This window comes from Mobula birostris, chromosome 21 (genome assembly GCF_030028105.1).
Source record: "Mobula birostris isolate sMobBir1 chromosome 21, sMobBir1.hap1, whole genome shotgun sequence".
Lineage (NCBI taxonomy): Eukaryota > Metazoa > Chordata > Chondrichthyes > Myliobatiformes > Myliobatidae > Mobula > Mobula birostris.
Genome location: NC_092390.1, coordinates 4743375 through 4758860, shown reverse-complemented (window position 1 = coordinate 4758860; position 15486 = coordinate 4743375). Strand labels below are relative to the sequence as shown.

Sequence of the window (15486 nt, the reverse complement as noted above, 5' to 3'; positions counted from 1 at the left end):
AAATACGTCAAAGGTTACACGGAGAAGGCAGGGAATGCCTTGAGGGGGATAATAAATCACCCATAATAAATGGCAGGGTAAACTCGATGGGCTTGAATGACCCAATTCTGCTTCTTTATCTCTTGACCTTATGGTCTAAAGCATTGTTTTGGAGAGTTTGATGCTTTTTGGAGCATGCTTCACATAGTTGGACTTGCATGATGTATTGGATGACGCACAGCTAAGAGCAGCTTACCCATAATAACATAGCCGAGAGTACGTTAGGCAGAACAACATAGCTCCAAATGTGTTGCATAAAATAGTATCACAAGGAGCATTTTTCACTGATGATACAACCAGAAATATGTTACACAGATTGATAAGGATGGCAGTAAATTATACTTGTGCTATCTTGCCATTTCCCAATGTTCCCAATCTAGTCGTTTTGTTTTGAGTTAATTTGTGAAGTTCATCAAAATGAAGCTGAAAATTCACAAGCTGTGAAAAAACAGGAAGAACTGGAGCTCCATTATATTGAGACTGAATTTATCTACAAAATGAGATTCCCTCACAGAGCTTTGAATAAAGTATAGAGTGAAACATAATTTCCCCATTAACAAATGTGTCCAGTCTTACAAAAAATTATGAGGTATTATGAACCTAAAGATTATGGCTGAAATACTTCTGTCAACATTCTAAAAAGTAAACGGTATTTCCAGGACCTTCCTTGATGGTGATGAATTGCATTGCCAAAGCTTGGCACCAGGAGCATGAGTCTCCTGGAAAACTTGTTTATCGACTGTTAATGAAAAAGTATTAATCCACATCAGTCCCTGAATCCAGGCAGTGATTCTTGCTAAGGGAAGCAGTAAACTTGCCTGTGACAAATGCACTGTTGTTTTTTTTTTAGTTCTTTAACAATTTTGCAGCTTTGGAAATTCAGGAAACTACACCCACTACTTCTTGTTTCAAGAGTGCCCAGTGATAAGTCAGAAAATAATCGTGTGATTCATTGTTGCTTTTATTTCTTGCTCCTGTTCATGTGTTAATATCTCAATTACTCCGATGATGTACTATAACAACGCCTGAGGAAAAGGGTAGTATGATAATTCAGCAGTGCTGCTGGAGCCTGGTTCGATCCTTCCTCTGGTGCTATTTGTGTGGAGTCTGTATTTTCTCTGTGACCATGAGGTTGTTCTGGTTTCCCTTCACATCCCAAAAATATACTGCAACATACAATCTGTTGGAGGAACTTGGTGGGTCAAATATTATCTCAGGGAGAAAAACAATTATCTAAGTTTTGGGTTGAAACCCAGATAATTCCTTTCCTCCTGCAGATGCAGGTCGACCTGCTGAGTTCCTCCAGCAGGTTGTCACTCTAGATTCCAGCATCCGCTGCCTCTTGTGTCTCCGAAGCTGGTAAGTTAAATAGTTAATTGAAATTACTGCTTGATGTCGGTAGGGAGTATAACATCAAAGAGCAATGAGCACTGATGGGCATGTGCGGGAGAGGATACATTGCAGAGTAACAGGGGAATAAGGAAAGGGACATGAGGTTGCTTTGCTAGGTTCCAACATGGGATGAATGGACTTCTTCTGCCATGGAATTTGCAGTAAGGCATAAGTCAAGACGATAACCTGACAGAGACGATGGGCAGACATACTGACATAGTACAGTCATCCAGGCTGAACATGGCACTTGAAAGTCTAACTCCCCGTTGTATAAATGTTCTGTTCATGTATGGGACCAAAAATCACCAGGCATACCAAGACCAAATAAAGACAATAATGAAAGCTTATAAAGATGAACTTTATTTGTCACATGTACATATAAATACCTATGCCTTGGAACAGAACATTCTGCAAAAGGTAGAGGATACGGCCCAATCCGTCATGGGTAAAAGTGCTCCCTACCATTGGGCACATCTACATGAAACACTGTCACAGAAAGCAGCATCCATCATCAGGAGTCCCCACCACCCAGGACATACTCTCTCCTCACGGTTGCCATTAGGAAGAAGGTACAGGAGCCTCTAGACTCTCACCACCAGGTTCAGGAACAGTTATTACCCCTCAATCTTCAACCAAAAGGGATAACTTCATTCAACTTCACCTGCCCCATCACTGAAATGTTCCCACAATCTATGGACTCACTTTCATGGACTTTTCATCTCCTGTTTTTGATATTTATTGTTTATTTGTTTATTAATATTTATTTATTTTTATTTGCACTGTTTTGTTGTCTTTGGCACATTGGTTGAATGTCAAGTTGGTGTGGTATTTCATTGATTCTGTTATGGACTCATTGAGTATGCCTGCAAGACAATGAATCTCAGGGTTGTATCTGGTACTTTGTATTTTGATAATAAATTTACTTTGAACTTTGAACTTTAAAACATACAGTAAAATGTGTCATTTTCTGTCAAGTGAAATCAGTGAGGATTTTGCTGGGCCGCCTACAAGTATCACCACTCTTCCAGCACCGACATAGCCTGCCCAAAGCTCGCTAACTCCAACCCATATCCCCTTGAAGCATGGGAGGAAACCAGACACCAGTGGAAACCCGCAGGGTCACAGGGAAAATGAGCATACTCCTTGGAGACAACGGCAGGAACTGGATGTCAGTCTCACAGCTGGTGCTGTAAATAGTTGTCCTTACTGCCATTCTACCCTATTGTCCTTTATTGACATTTGCTAATTATTCAACAATTATTTTACTAACTCTAGAGCATTATAGGCCCTTAACTCATTGAATTTATTGGTTATTAACACCTGAAATATGTATTGTGAAGTGATGATGAGATAGATAGATAGATAGATAGATACTTTATTGATCCCAAAGGAATTTACAGTATCACAATAGCATTATAAGTGCACAAATATACAAATATTAGAAGAAAAGTAAAAAGGAATAAAAAATAAATTACCTCAAACAGTCTATCTGGAGGGGCTCATCACTTCCCCTGCAGTAGGTTGACTCATTATAGAGTGTAATGGCCGAAAATAAGAACTACCTCATATAGCACTTTTTGGAGCAGTATAGTTGTCTTAGTCTATTACCAAAAATGCTCCTCTGTTCAGCCAAGGTAGTGTGTAGAGGGTGAGAAACAACTGTCCAGAATTTCCAGGATTTCCGTGTTGATGCCATTTCCCCAGCTCACCACTGCATAGAAGATTGCACTGGTGACAACAGACATGTGAAGGAGAGGCCTGCATGCTCCAAAGGACCCCAGTCTCCTCAGGAAGTAGAGGCGACTCTGGACCTGTGTTGGTGCTCCACTCAAGTCTGTCATCAAGTGCTCCCCCATGTACTTGTAGGTCTTCACCACATCCATGTCCTCACCAACAGTAGTAACAGGGAGCAATGCAGGCTTAGTCTTTCTAAAGTCATACAGGAGTACCAAAGTTTCTATCGGAAAAATGGACAGTTTTAAGCTGTAACTTCAGAGCAATTCAGTGACTGTTCTCCTTGTTCAGGAGGGAGTAAAGTGTGATTGATGAATGAGTAAGAGTTGTCAGAGTTCTGTTAATCAGCAAAGACACAATGTCATAATTGGTAAGAATAAGCTCATTGAAAAATGATTCAAAAAAAAGGTCAAGAAATGTGGCAGAGCGATGTAGCAAGAAGAGCCTCTACTTCACAGTTCCTTCAGACTTGTTTCAATCCTGAGCTCAGGTGCTGCCTGAGTGGAGTTTGCATGCTCTCCCAATGTGTGCATGGAGATCCCCCTGGAGATCTGATTTCCTCCCACACCACAAAGACTTGTGTGTTTGTGGGTGAATTGGCTGCCATAAATTGCCCCTAGTGTGTAGGGTCAGTGGTAGAATCTGGGGAGCATTGTTGGGAAGTTGGGGAGAATGGAAATGAGACAAGTTTACGATCAGTGTAAGTAGGTACTTGATGACCACGCAGCCACTGGGGCAATGTTGTATGACTTTCTTTTACTTGCTGTATGAGTCTCTTACTCTCAGCATCTTCGTTGTTTTATTTGTATTTGATATACAGTCCAAAGCCCCCCCGCCCCTCTCCTTGCCCATTTTTCCATCTCCTCCAGCATTTAGTTCCTTCTCTGAAGCCTGGAATAGGTTCGGCTTTAGAAAACAAGTTCAAAATATATGCCACCTTTCACATTCTCTAGGTCATCCCTAAGAGTAGCAGTTTGCATAACATTTTATAGCACTAGTGATTGGGGTTCAATCCCCATCGCAGTCTGTAAGGAGTTTGCACATTCTCCCTGTGACTCCATGGGTTTCCCACAAGTGGTCCAGTTGCTTCCCACATTCCAAAGATTAGTAAGATGTGGGCATGCTGTGATGGTGCTGAAAGCATGGTGAGTGACACTTACAATCTGCCCTCAGCACAAACTGTGTTAGTTATTGACGAAAGTTACACACTTCACTGTATGTTTCAACATACACATGTTGAATAAAGCTAAGCTTTGTCTCTAAATTCCAGCACTGATGTAGGAATCAGTTTGGCCAGGGCTCAGATGGAAACTCCCTGACTCACCTTCAAAACAATGCCGTGGGAGAAAGCAAATGTAGCCTTGAATTACCACCTTGTCAAAAAAAACAACAGCTCAGGTCATGTTTTTCCCAAACACAGATGCAGTGTTTTATGTATCCCATTAGAAACATAATGGACCATTTAGAAGCTGACTGAAGTAAGAACCTCAAAAGTCCCCAGTGCATACTTACAATGAAATCCCCAGCCAGACATTTTTATTTCTTCCAAAGCAATACGATCCCACACAAAGTCAAACCTACCAATCAAAATGAACCCATCTATTTAAGACTGTATAACTGTTCACCAACAATAACCCGGATGTTTTGTTTTCCTCCCTAAACCTAGCAGATGATGTAAATATTTATTCTGTTTTCACTAATTTTCACATGCACATTGATATCCTAATACACACAGGTAATTTTTTTCCGATCAGATTGACGGAGGCTCCACACATGTAGGGTTGGGAAATTCAAAAATCAGCATTCTCGAGCTTTCGGCTTTTTTGACTGCCCAATTGAATCATAATTCATTGGCAAGAGCAAATAAAAATAATGTAGGGACAAGTGGAGTGGACATTTTTGGACTGGACCAGTGTTATTGTGGGGAGCTTAACTGGGGTAAGTTTCTGGTAGGTTTCTTCCTCATTCTTCATCTGTTAGTGCATAGTTATTTCAGTGTCATTGGCTCCAGGGGTTGTGTTTTACTGATTGTCACCTCCAATTTCCTGGATAACCACTTCTCCACCAGGTGCACTGAGTTGCAGCTCCTGGGAGAATATGTTAGGAAACTTGAGCTGCATATTTATAACCTCCAGTACATACAGAAAAATGAGGAAGTGATAGATAGGTGCTACAGGGTGGTAGTTGCCCTGATTTCTGGATCATTGGAATCTCTTTTGTATGACCTGCACAAAATGAACGGGTTACACCTGACCCCCAGGGGGACCAATATCCTTTGGGACAGGTTTGCTAGAGCAGTTGGGGAGGGTTTAAACAAATTTGACAGAGGGGTGGGAACAGGAGTGGTGAGGATGGGGTAGATGGTATTCGAGCAGAGGCAATGTGCAGTGAGACTGTCAGGAAGGATGGGAAGATCATAAGGCACTCGGGATGACTTGTTGGTAACTAGTGGCATTTTGCAGGGATCGGTGATGAGACCTCTTATTTTTATGTGATGTGTCAATGATTTAGATGACTGAATTGATGGCTTTGTGGCCAAGTTACAAAGATGATACGAAGATAGGTCGAGGTGCAGGTTGTGTTGAGGAAGCAGAGAGGCTACAGAAGGACACACAGATTAGGAAAATGGTCAAAGAAGTGGCAGTGGAATACAGTGTCAGGAAGTGTATGGTCATGCACCTTGGTAGAAAAAATAAAGGCATGACCTATGTTCTAAATGGGGAGAAAATTCAACATTCCGAGGGGCAAAGAGACTTGGAAATCTTTATACAGGATTCTCTAAACATTAACTTGCAGGTGAATCAGTGATGCATTCATTTCAAGAGGAATAGTTGACATAATGACATAATGCTGAGATTAAAAGGTATTGTCAGAGCACGCTAGAAGTATTGTGAGCAGTTTTAGGCCCTGTATTTAAGAAAGGATGTTCTGACAATGGAGCTAATGTTACACATGGATGACTGATACAGACTTTTCTCTTTCTATGTCAGGCTCATCTTCCTGCTCTGTATTTCACAACACCCATATTCTTTTGTTAGTGACTGCTTTTGTTCACTCACTGAAGACATTACCTTGTTTGCAGCTTATTCACATGGCCACACGTTTTACCCCACCAGAGATATCCCCCGCCTCCATCTTCATCATCCTCTCCTACCCTCCCTGCAGCTTAGCAAGCTTCTCTTGTCCCCTCCCAGTTCTGACAAAGGGTCTCCAATTTGAATCAATAACTCCATTTTGCTTTCCACAGGTGCAACCACTTTGGGGGGGGGAGTGTGCTGATGATTGTGGTTTTCAGAAGTTACAGACAAAGTATGAAATAAACACAAGCTTGCTCTCAAATTGATCAAGGTCACACTGTGATACAGAAACTTTATTTCTGGGGTCGGCAGACTATCTCTGCTGACCATTTTACCGTTCATCCCAACATAGCGGAAATAAAAATGAAGATAATACACACAAAATGCGGCGGAACTCCACATGTCAGCTGAGTCCTGGTGAAGGGCCCCGGCCTGAAACGTTGACTGTTTATTTCCGTCCATAGCTGCTGCCTGACCTGAGGCGCTCCTCCTGCATTTTGTGTGAATTACTCTGGATTTGCAGAAGCTGCAGTTAGTCCACGTTGGCAGCAACACCTCCAGTTTCACCGGTGCCTGCAGCTGATGTAGGATTGTCCTGTTTGATCCACTTCAAGCCGAATCATCATGTTTGCTGATGTCACAACAGTGGTTGACCTTATCAACAATGAAGACGAGACTGTGTACAGAGAGGAGGTAGAGAGGCTGCACAACAACTTGAATATCAGCTTGGAAAGACGAAAGAAATGATGGTAGCTTTTTGGAATGGTCAGGCTGACCAGTCCTCACTGCACATAAACGACTTCTCTATGGAAAGAGTTAGGATCACCAAGCTTTTGGGAGCGCACGTAACGGATGATCTCACCTGATTCCCTCAACACTACCTTTCTAGTTAAGAAAGCATAGCAGCATCTCCACTTTCTGAGGTGGTTGAGGCAAGCAAAGCTCCTGCCTACCCCCATTCTAACTATCTTATACAGGAGAACCACTGAGACTATCCTGCCCAACTGCATCACTGTCTGGTGTGGCACTTGACTGTGCGAACCGACAAAGGATTACGACTGCTGCATACACAGGATTGTTAACATTATCACTGAACCCTCCCATCCATCCAACAATATCTTTGACACCCAACCGTCAGGCAGGCTGAACAATAGCATCAGGACAAAGCTGTTAGGAAGTGAGACAGCTTCTTCCACCAGGCCGTAAGGCTACTAAGCTCCCTGCCTACTAGATCTCATCGTGTATGATAATATCGGAAGCACTATCTTTTATCTTCATGAAACTTCAGCTAATTGGGGCAGCCACTTAATAGGACCAAACTGGACTGGTCCTGATGTGTCCCAATTAACCAGAATCCACTGTAATTAAAAGATATAAAAAAGATAAATTACTGTTTAACTGAGTAACAATGTATGTATTTAAATGAACTAAAGAGCAAGTTAGAACACTACCAATACTACTACAGTACTATAAAACTGCATATTAATACCTAAACATTATTTGGATAGAGCAACAAGTACAGTATATGCTGCCATGTCCTTTTGATTGATTGTGAATGAACTGTCTTTATTGTCAAAATAAAAAAACTAAATGATCAAAGATCACTGCTTTTCGAATTGGAGTCAGTTGGTCCAAATGGATAACATAACACAACAACATGCAAGTGATGCTATTTAAAAACTATTTGCTCCATTCTGTATAACAGCCATAAATGTTCACCAATAGCCCCTGTCTCAATTGAATGGCGTAGTCCCTCAAATACATGAAGGTTGTTTTCTTGAATCTATTTTGTTCTTTAAGAGTTGTCCTAAATAAGTGATTACCCTGATTAAACAATGGCCTAATTAACCACAATCTATTGTATTTCTTATTGTAATTGAGAGTATTCTTATTATTACGTATTGCAATGTACCGCTGCTGGAAAACAACAAATTTCACAACATATGTCGGTGATATTAAACCTGATTCTGATTCTTTCATTTTTCCTTTATTCTGCCTTGAACAGATAATGCTTGTGAGTGACCCTGAGATTGAGAGCAGTGTCCTAATCAGCTCAGACGAGGGCGCGACCTATCAAAAATATCGCCAGAGCTTTCAGATCCAAACCATGCTGTTCCATCCACAAGAGGAGGATTGGATTCTGGCCTACAGCCAAGATCAAAAGGTGAGTCTTGTCGCTTCAGTCTGTGGTTCATGGAATCTGAGCAAATATTTTCTTTCTAGTGATGAGTTCGGTCTTTAAACAGGTTCTGCAAACAGACCATGCTGTTAATATTGAAACTAAGGGTTGGAGGCTTCACTTTCAAGTCAGTGTGAGATTGAGATGTGCATTTTCATCGACAGGTTAACAAGGTACATAGTGTCAAAGAGAATGGCCAGGCTCTGCATGGGCAAAGAAAATATATCCTTCAACGATAAAGAAAACTTGGAATCCAACGGCCCCATCTTGAGACTGCCGCAGGTGGTGCTTTGACTAAAAGAATGAGTTATAGCCAGGAGCATTCTCCTTTGATCACAAGTTGAAGTCACAATATTGCCGTGTCCCATGAGCCTTTCTGAGGATGTTAAGAAAGTGAAACACAGAGCATTCATACAGCCAATGTTTGAACGTGGTGTACCTGCTCCAGGGTTTACTGAGGGTCAGACTCAAACCTCTGACCAAATTCCAGGTGCTGCATAGGAATTGTTATTCCTCAGATTCTGGCTTCGAATATTTCGAGATTTAAAGTCCCACCAACACTATACCGCTGTCACAATTTGCAACAAGCTGTCACCTAGCTGATCACGTCTGGCAGCAAAAAGACACAAAAAGAATCTAAGCTAAAAATTAAGCTACATTATCAGTGTCCATTTTCCCATAGTTTTATGATTAACAGGCCTGGAGAGGGTACAGAGAAGATTCACTAGAATGATTCCGGGAATGAGAGGATTAACATATGAGGAACGTTTGTCCGCTCTTGGACTGTATTCCTTGGAGTTCAGAAGAATGAGGGGGGACCTCATAGAAACATTTTGAATGTTGAAAGGCATGGACAGAGTGGATGTGGCAAAGTTGTTTCCCATGATGGGGGAGTCTAGTACGAGAGGGCATGACTTAAAGATTGAAGGGCGCCCATTCAGAACAGAAATACGAAGAAATTTTTTTAGTCAGAGGGTGGTGAATCTATGGAATTTGTTGCCACAGGCAGCAGTGGAGGCCAAGTCATTGGGTGTATTTAAGGCAGAGATTGATAGTTATCTGAGTAGCCAGGGCATCAAAGGTTATGGTGAGAAGGCAGGGGAGTGGGACTAAGTGGGAGAATGGATCAGCTCATGATAAAATGGTGGAGCAGACTCAATGGGCCGAATGGCCGACTTCTGCTCCTTTGTCTTATGGTCTTATGGTTACTGCACAGAGACAGAAAAATGCTTTCTTACTCAATTCAATAGGACTGTCATTTTGATACTCTTGACAGGTGTCAAAGATTAGGTAGGGTTAATTCACTTTGCTGATTTTGAGAAAAAGATACAATAAATCTACACTTAGTGACCACTTTATTAGATACACCTATACAACTTTATGTTAATGCAAATATCTAATCAATCAATCATGTGACAGCAACTCACTGCATAAAAGAATATAGACATGGTCAAGAGGTTTAGTTGTTGTGCAGACCAAACATCAGAAGAATGAAAGAAATGTGATCAAAGTGAATTTGACCATGGAATGATTGTTGGTGCCAGAATGGGTGGTCTGAGTATCTCAGAAACTACTTATCTCCTGGGATTCTCACACATAACTGTCGCTAGTGTTTACAGAGAATGGTGCAAAAAATCCCAAAAAAACGTCAAGTGACTGGCAGTTCTGTGGGCAAAAACAACTCGTTAATGAGAGAGATCAGAGGAGAATGCCAGTCAGGGTCAGACAGTGACTCAAATAACCACGTGTTACAATAGTGGTGTGAAGAAGAGCAGCTCTGAATGTGTAATACATCGAATCTTGAAATGGAAGGGTTACAGCAACACAAGACCTCACCAGGTTCCACTCTCATTCCCAATAAAGTGGCTACTGAACATATATATTTTTTTGCAAAAGGCTGAGCAGTTTCAGTTACACAAACATTATTAATGTTCTTAAATTCATTATGGAGGGTGGTTCTGTCTAGTAAAGGTAGGAACAATTGAACATCCATAGCCACTTCCATAATCAAAATACTTCACAGAGTTATGGAAATACAGAACTGGAACTGGGAACCTAATGAATGAGAAGAACAACTCTACCATTTAAAACTCCACAGCCCATCGGGACATGGTCCAGATAAAAGATTTCGACCAGAAGTAATGACTGTCCATTTCCCTCCACAGTTGCTGCTTGATCTGCTGAGTTCCTGCAGTTGCTTACCATTCCAGGTTTCAGCTCCTACCATTTCTTGTGTCTCTATGGTTCATATCTGTTGGTATACCTGCACTGCACTTTTGCTATAAGCATTAATCTTAGCATACTGCCGGTGCAGTACAATACTCTTTGCTCAACATGTTTAAGCTATGGAAGGACCTCTAATTCCCTTCCATATATTACTCAGATTCAGCCATCAATAAACAAATTCAAACAGACATCCTGAGGTTGTTAAGGCACAGTATAAATACAAGATGCTTCTGAAAAATAGATAACATAAAACTTCTGTGAGGAGCTTGCTGACAAACTGCTGGATGTCTAATGCTATAAGAAAACCTATAGTGCAATAAATAATCCAATGGCTGCAAAGTGTGTGTAAAAGGAGGCCATTCAACCTATTGAACCTGTGATAGCTTCAGATAAAACAATCTTGTTAATTTGATTCTCTCACTCTGTAAATTACTCTCCCTTAAATCTGCATCCAAATTCCTTTCAAAAGTACTCATTGATCTGGCTTCCACCAGCCCCCTGATTTTACACCATAACTACTCATATGTTTACATCCAAACATTGAAATCTGACTCCCAATATTGTGAGCAGATTTGGGCATATTAAGATTGAAGGAATAACTAAGTGTATGTTCTGGTTAGACTTACTAAGGAATTTGGAAATGGTGACACTCCTCTGCACCTGCTGTCCTTGACACTGGTAACTGGAGGTTCCAAATTTTTGGATATGTTGATGAGAAATTAAGTAAGTAACTTTAGGAAGAATTACCATGATATAATAGGATGGTATGTCACAGAAACAGGTTCTTGGTCCCAACATTTTTGTCAAAAAGTTCTCTCTCTGTCTCTCTCTTCTCCTTCTTTCTCTCTTCATCCTCTTTCTCTCCTCTATTTTCCTTCCCCACTCTGTCTCTCATTTCCCCCACATCTCTTTCCACCTCTATATCCCTCTCTTTCTTCCTCACTCTATTTCCCCCCTCACTTCCATCACTCTCCCTCTCCCTCTTCTCCACTTTCCCACCTCACCTTCCCTCTTCTCCCCTCTGTTCTCCCCCTTTCTCCCCACTCTTTCTGTCTTCCCCCTCTCTTCCTATCTCTTTCTTCCCCCTCTCTCATCCCCTGCCTCTGTCTTCCCATTTTCTCTCTTCTCCTCTTTTTCACCACTCTCTTTTCACCTTTCTTTTCCTTCTTTCTCTTTCCCCTTTCTCTTGCCCTCTCTCTTTCCTCCTCTCCTTTCCCCCTCTTTCTCTTGCCCCTCTCTTCCCCTCACACCCCCTTTCCCTTCTCCCTCTGTGTTTCCCTCCTGTCCCCCGCCCCCGCACCACCTGTTCACCGTAAGGAATCAGCTGGCCCATGTTCTAGAATCATACAACAAGGGAGCAGACTCTCTGAGCTGCAAACTGCAGATCAGAATTGAACCTGGATCTCTAACTGTGAGTTAAAGGTTCTGCTTACTGTCTCACTGTATCTCCCTGTCCACATTTTACATTCACATTTTAAGAAGTAGCTTATACTTACACAGTACCTTACTCAACCTTTGCATCTCCTTTGGAACTTTATTCATATTGATGATTGAAACCGGATAACGTACCGAGTAGAGCTTGAGGTCCTTGTGAGATAGTATTCTGCTTGCTGAACTCAAACAATGTTCAAGTGGTGAGTACCCCTCCCTCCAAGGAGGACATACTTCCCGCTAAGAAAGAAGTTTAGACACAGTTCATTTACTTTTAGTGATACATGTTTTAGTTTAAATAAGACACTTAAACATAAAAGGTTTACAAAACACCGCTATAATTCCTATAAGCTAAAACACATACCAACAATTTTCAGATGAATGAATCATCTGTCACAGAAATCGACGGCAGAGCAATGGATTCTAGTTCACCCCAACTTTCTGTCATTCTTGATGTTCTTGACTATTCCTAACAAGTCTAACAGCTGTCTTACATTTATACTGATTTTTTTTTTGCCAGTTAGATGACTTCAACACATGATTTTTTTTCAGGGCTTTTTTCATACTGCTGGTCTAAAGGCTTCAGGGGAGAGATATCTCAGTTACCCACAAGTAATGCTGTGAGAGGTGACCATTTGAGTACATACATCTACAAGCTACTGATGGACCAGCTATATGATGTGCTAAGTGATTGTATCAATCTTGTCTGCAAGCTTCCTTGGATTTGAACTATATAACTTAGCCATTGTTGTCTGGTTTGAAACAGGCCAGTTAACAGAACCCCATTGTCTTACACTGCATCTCTTGAGCAGCCATCTCCATGCTGTGGGCCAGCAATATGTGCTCTAAAGACAGTGCTAATTGTTTGCAAAGCTGTTCTTTTAACTTCATACTCATTATTGTTTGCCATTTATGTTAGCACTTGAAGATCAGCTCCCACTTATGAGAATAAGCTGAACAAAGAATGTTGTTTGGAAGTTTAACTTACTCAAAAACAATTCTTTAATCTCTAGAGGTGTTAGCTTCTATATTAGAAAGCTGAGTTTGGCAAATAGAAAGGCCTCCCGACCCCAGAGAGTGACTATCGATCACACTTAAAGATAAGAAGAGAAGATGAGTATACATAAAACTGGCAAACTGGTAGTGGTCTGAGTCCAATGCTTATAGCAGAAGTACTGTACAAGTCCACTAAGGAAGATAGATCATGTCTAATAAGCCACCAGGGATCAGACATTAGAGTTTCTCTTCCCATTCATTGGATCCTGAGGTATTATATGTATATCAACTGAGCAATAATGTGTATACTTGTAAACACAAGTCATTTTGAAGATGCAGTAAATCTTGTGTACCACACACAAAGTGCTGGAGGAACTCAGCAGGTCAGGAATAGAGCTTGGAGGAGAATAAGCAATTGACATTTTGGGTTGAAACCCTTCATCAAGACTAGAAAGGGGCAAGAAGGGTCTTAGCCTAAAACATCAACTGCTTATTCTCCTCCATCAACACTGTCTGATCTGTTGAGTTTCTCAAGAATTTTGTGTGTGTGTACATGTGATTTCTCTCTGGGTCAGTTGAGTACTCTTTGTCCCATTGTGTCAGGTATCCATGTGCTCTCCAGAATGTTGCATCTAGCCTGACTCCAAGCATGAGCTGCCATCTTATTTTACATTGAAGCCTCAGTAGTTCTCTCAGTTGAATATAGAGCATCCTGCACAGTAATTCATGCAAATGATCTCAAGTTTCCTGGGTAATATTTATCATCTAACAGTTCATAAAACAAACTCCTGTCATTATCATATTTTTGTGGGTGCTTGCTGTGCAAAGTGACTGCTAGGTTTCTAATGTTATACCAGTAACCGCACTTCAACAAATACTTCATTGGGCTCAAAGTGGTTTGAGATGTCCCTGAAAGACGTAAATACACAGGAGCATCCCTTTCTTCTAAACGGTCTGACTTAAGATTATATGCAAATCATGAAATTATGAAATAGTCTTCTCTCTGTACGATGACTGGGAGGAGGTGGAAGGATGTGTCTTCACTGCTTTGCTGCTACATTACAACTCCCGATATCAAAAGGAAGCTTCTGCCTGGGAAGTTGAAAAGGACACCGTACTTGACTATCTTCAAGTAGTGTTTGGGCTCCCTAAAAGTATAATATAAAACATAATAAATTCAAATAGGAGATGGCTCAAGTAAAGAGAAAGGCATATCCAACATGGATCAAATTCCTACTGTGTGTTAACTGGTTGGCAAGAGAGTGTATCTGAACTACAAAACTGACAGGAGTCTTTGATATGATTTACAGTGACAAACAGAATCCAATATTCCTTTGCCCCTCAGGAAGAACTGAATTCACTATTGGAAAGGTTGGCGGAAGGTGCAAACATGGCTTTCAGAAAGGAACTTGACACCCCCTCTGATATACTTAAGGCTTTCTATTACCAAAATGCACGAATCGCAGGAGCATGATGAAACCATTTCCCGATGCTTAGGGAAGTGCAATGTCAGTAGCTCTCGATAAGCTTCAAAGGATCCAGGACAAAGTAGTCAGCTTTGCTGAAACCATGTCAAACACTCTCTACATTCATTCGCTCCTGGGTTACAGGGGAAGACTGAGTATGTTAGGACTTCATTCCCGGGAGCATAGAAGAGTGAGTGGAGATTTGATAGAGGTATACAAAATTCTGAGGTGTACAGGTTTCAATAGGTACATTTAATGTCAGAGAAATGTATGCAATATACATCCTGAGATTCTTATTCTTCACAAACATCCACAAAACCAGAGGAGTGCCCCAAAGAATGAATGACAGTTAAACATTAGAACCTAAAGCCCCCCCAGTTCCCCCCCCCACCGAGCACTCAAATGTGCAGCAAGGCATCAATAACAACACAGATTTGCAGTACCCCAAAGACTACTCGTTTTTCCAGTAATTTGACATACCACAGGCTCTCTCTTTCTCTCTCCCTGATAAGGGAAAAAGAGATGTCCCCGTTTCACAGCAAGAGGGAAGACATAACAAACCACTCACTGATTGATGATATTAGAAGTCTGCTGTCTCACTTTTTCCAAGCTCTGTGCCCTGAGAGTTGGCCTCAGTAAGGCTCAGGCCTCTGGACACACAGCCCATAGCAGCTAATCTGCTGCTCCTGATGTTCCATGTTCTGCCACGATGCCTCAGTCAGGGGCACCGGTCTTGAATCAGCATATCTCCAGAGCCACTAAATTCTGGCACCCTGAAGGCATGCTAGTCTTCCAGGTTGTGTCCTTGGGATATCAAAAAGCAGCTGGTCGTGAGGACCTGAGAGTGGGTCCCATTCCTGCAAAGAACTGAAGTCAGATTGTAACTGCAGGTCAGGGTCTTCAAAGGAACCTTGAAAATGAAAAAAAAAGTGATATCAAAGATAGA

The 15486-nt window shown here is 41.4% G+C and overlaps 1 protein-coding gene across 1 annotated transcript in view; it reads left to right on the top strand.

The window, feature by feature from the left end:
* LOC140185993 (VPS10 domain-containing receptor SorCS1-like) overlaps positions 1–15486 on the top strand; it is an 837248-nt gene that overhangs the window by 451384 nt on the left and 370378 nt on the right. The window contains exon 4 of the mRNA XM_072239817.1: positions 8248–8406. Within this exon, the coding sequence (XP_072095918.1) occupies positions 8248–8406 (159 nt within the window). The remainder of the gene's footprint in view (positions 1–8247; positions 8407–15486) is intronic.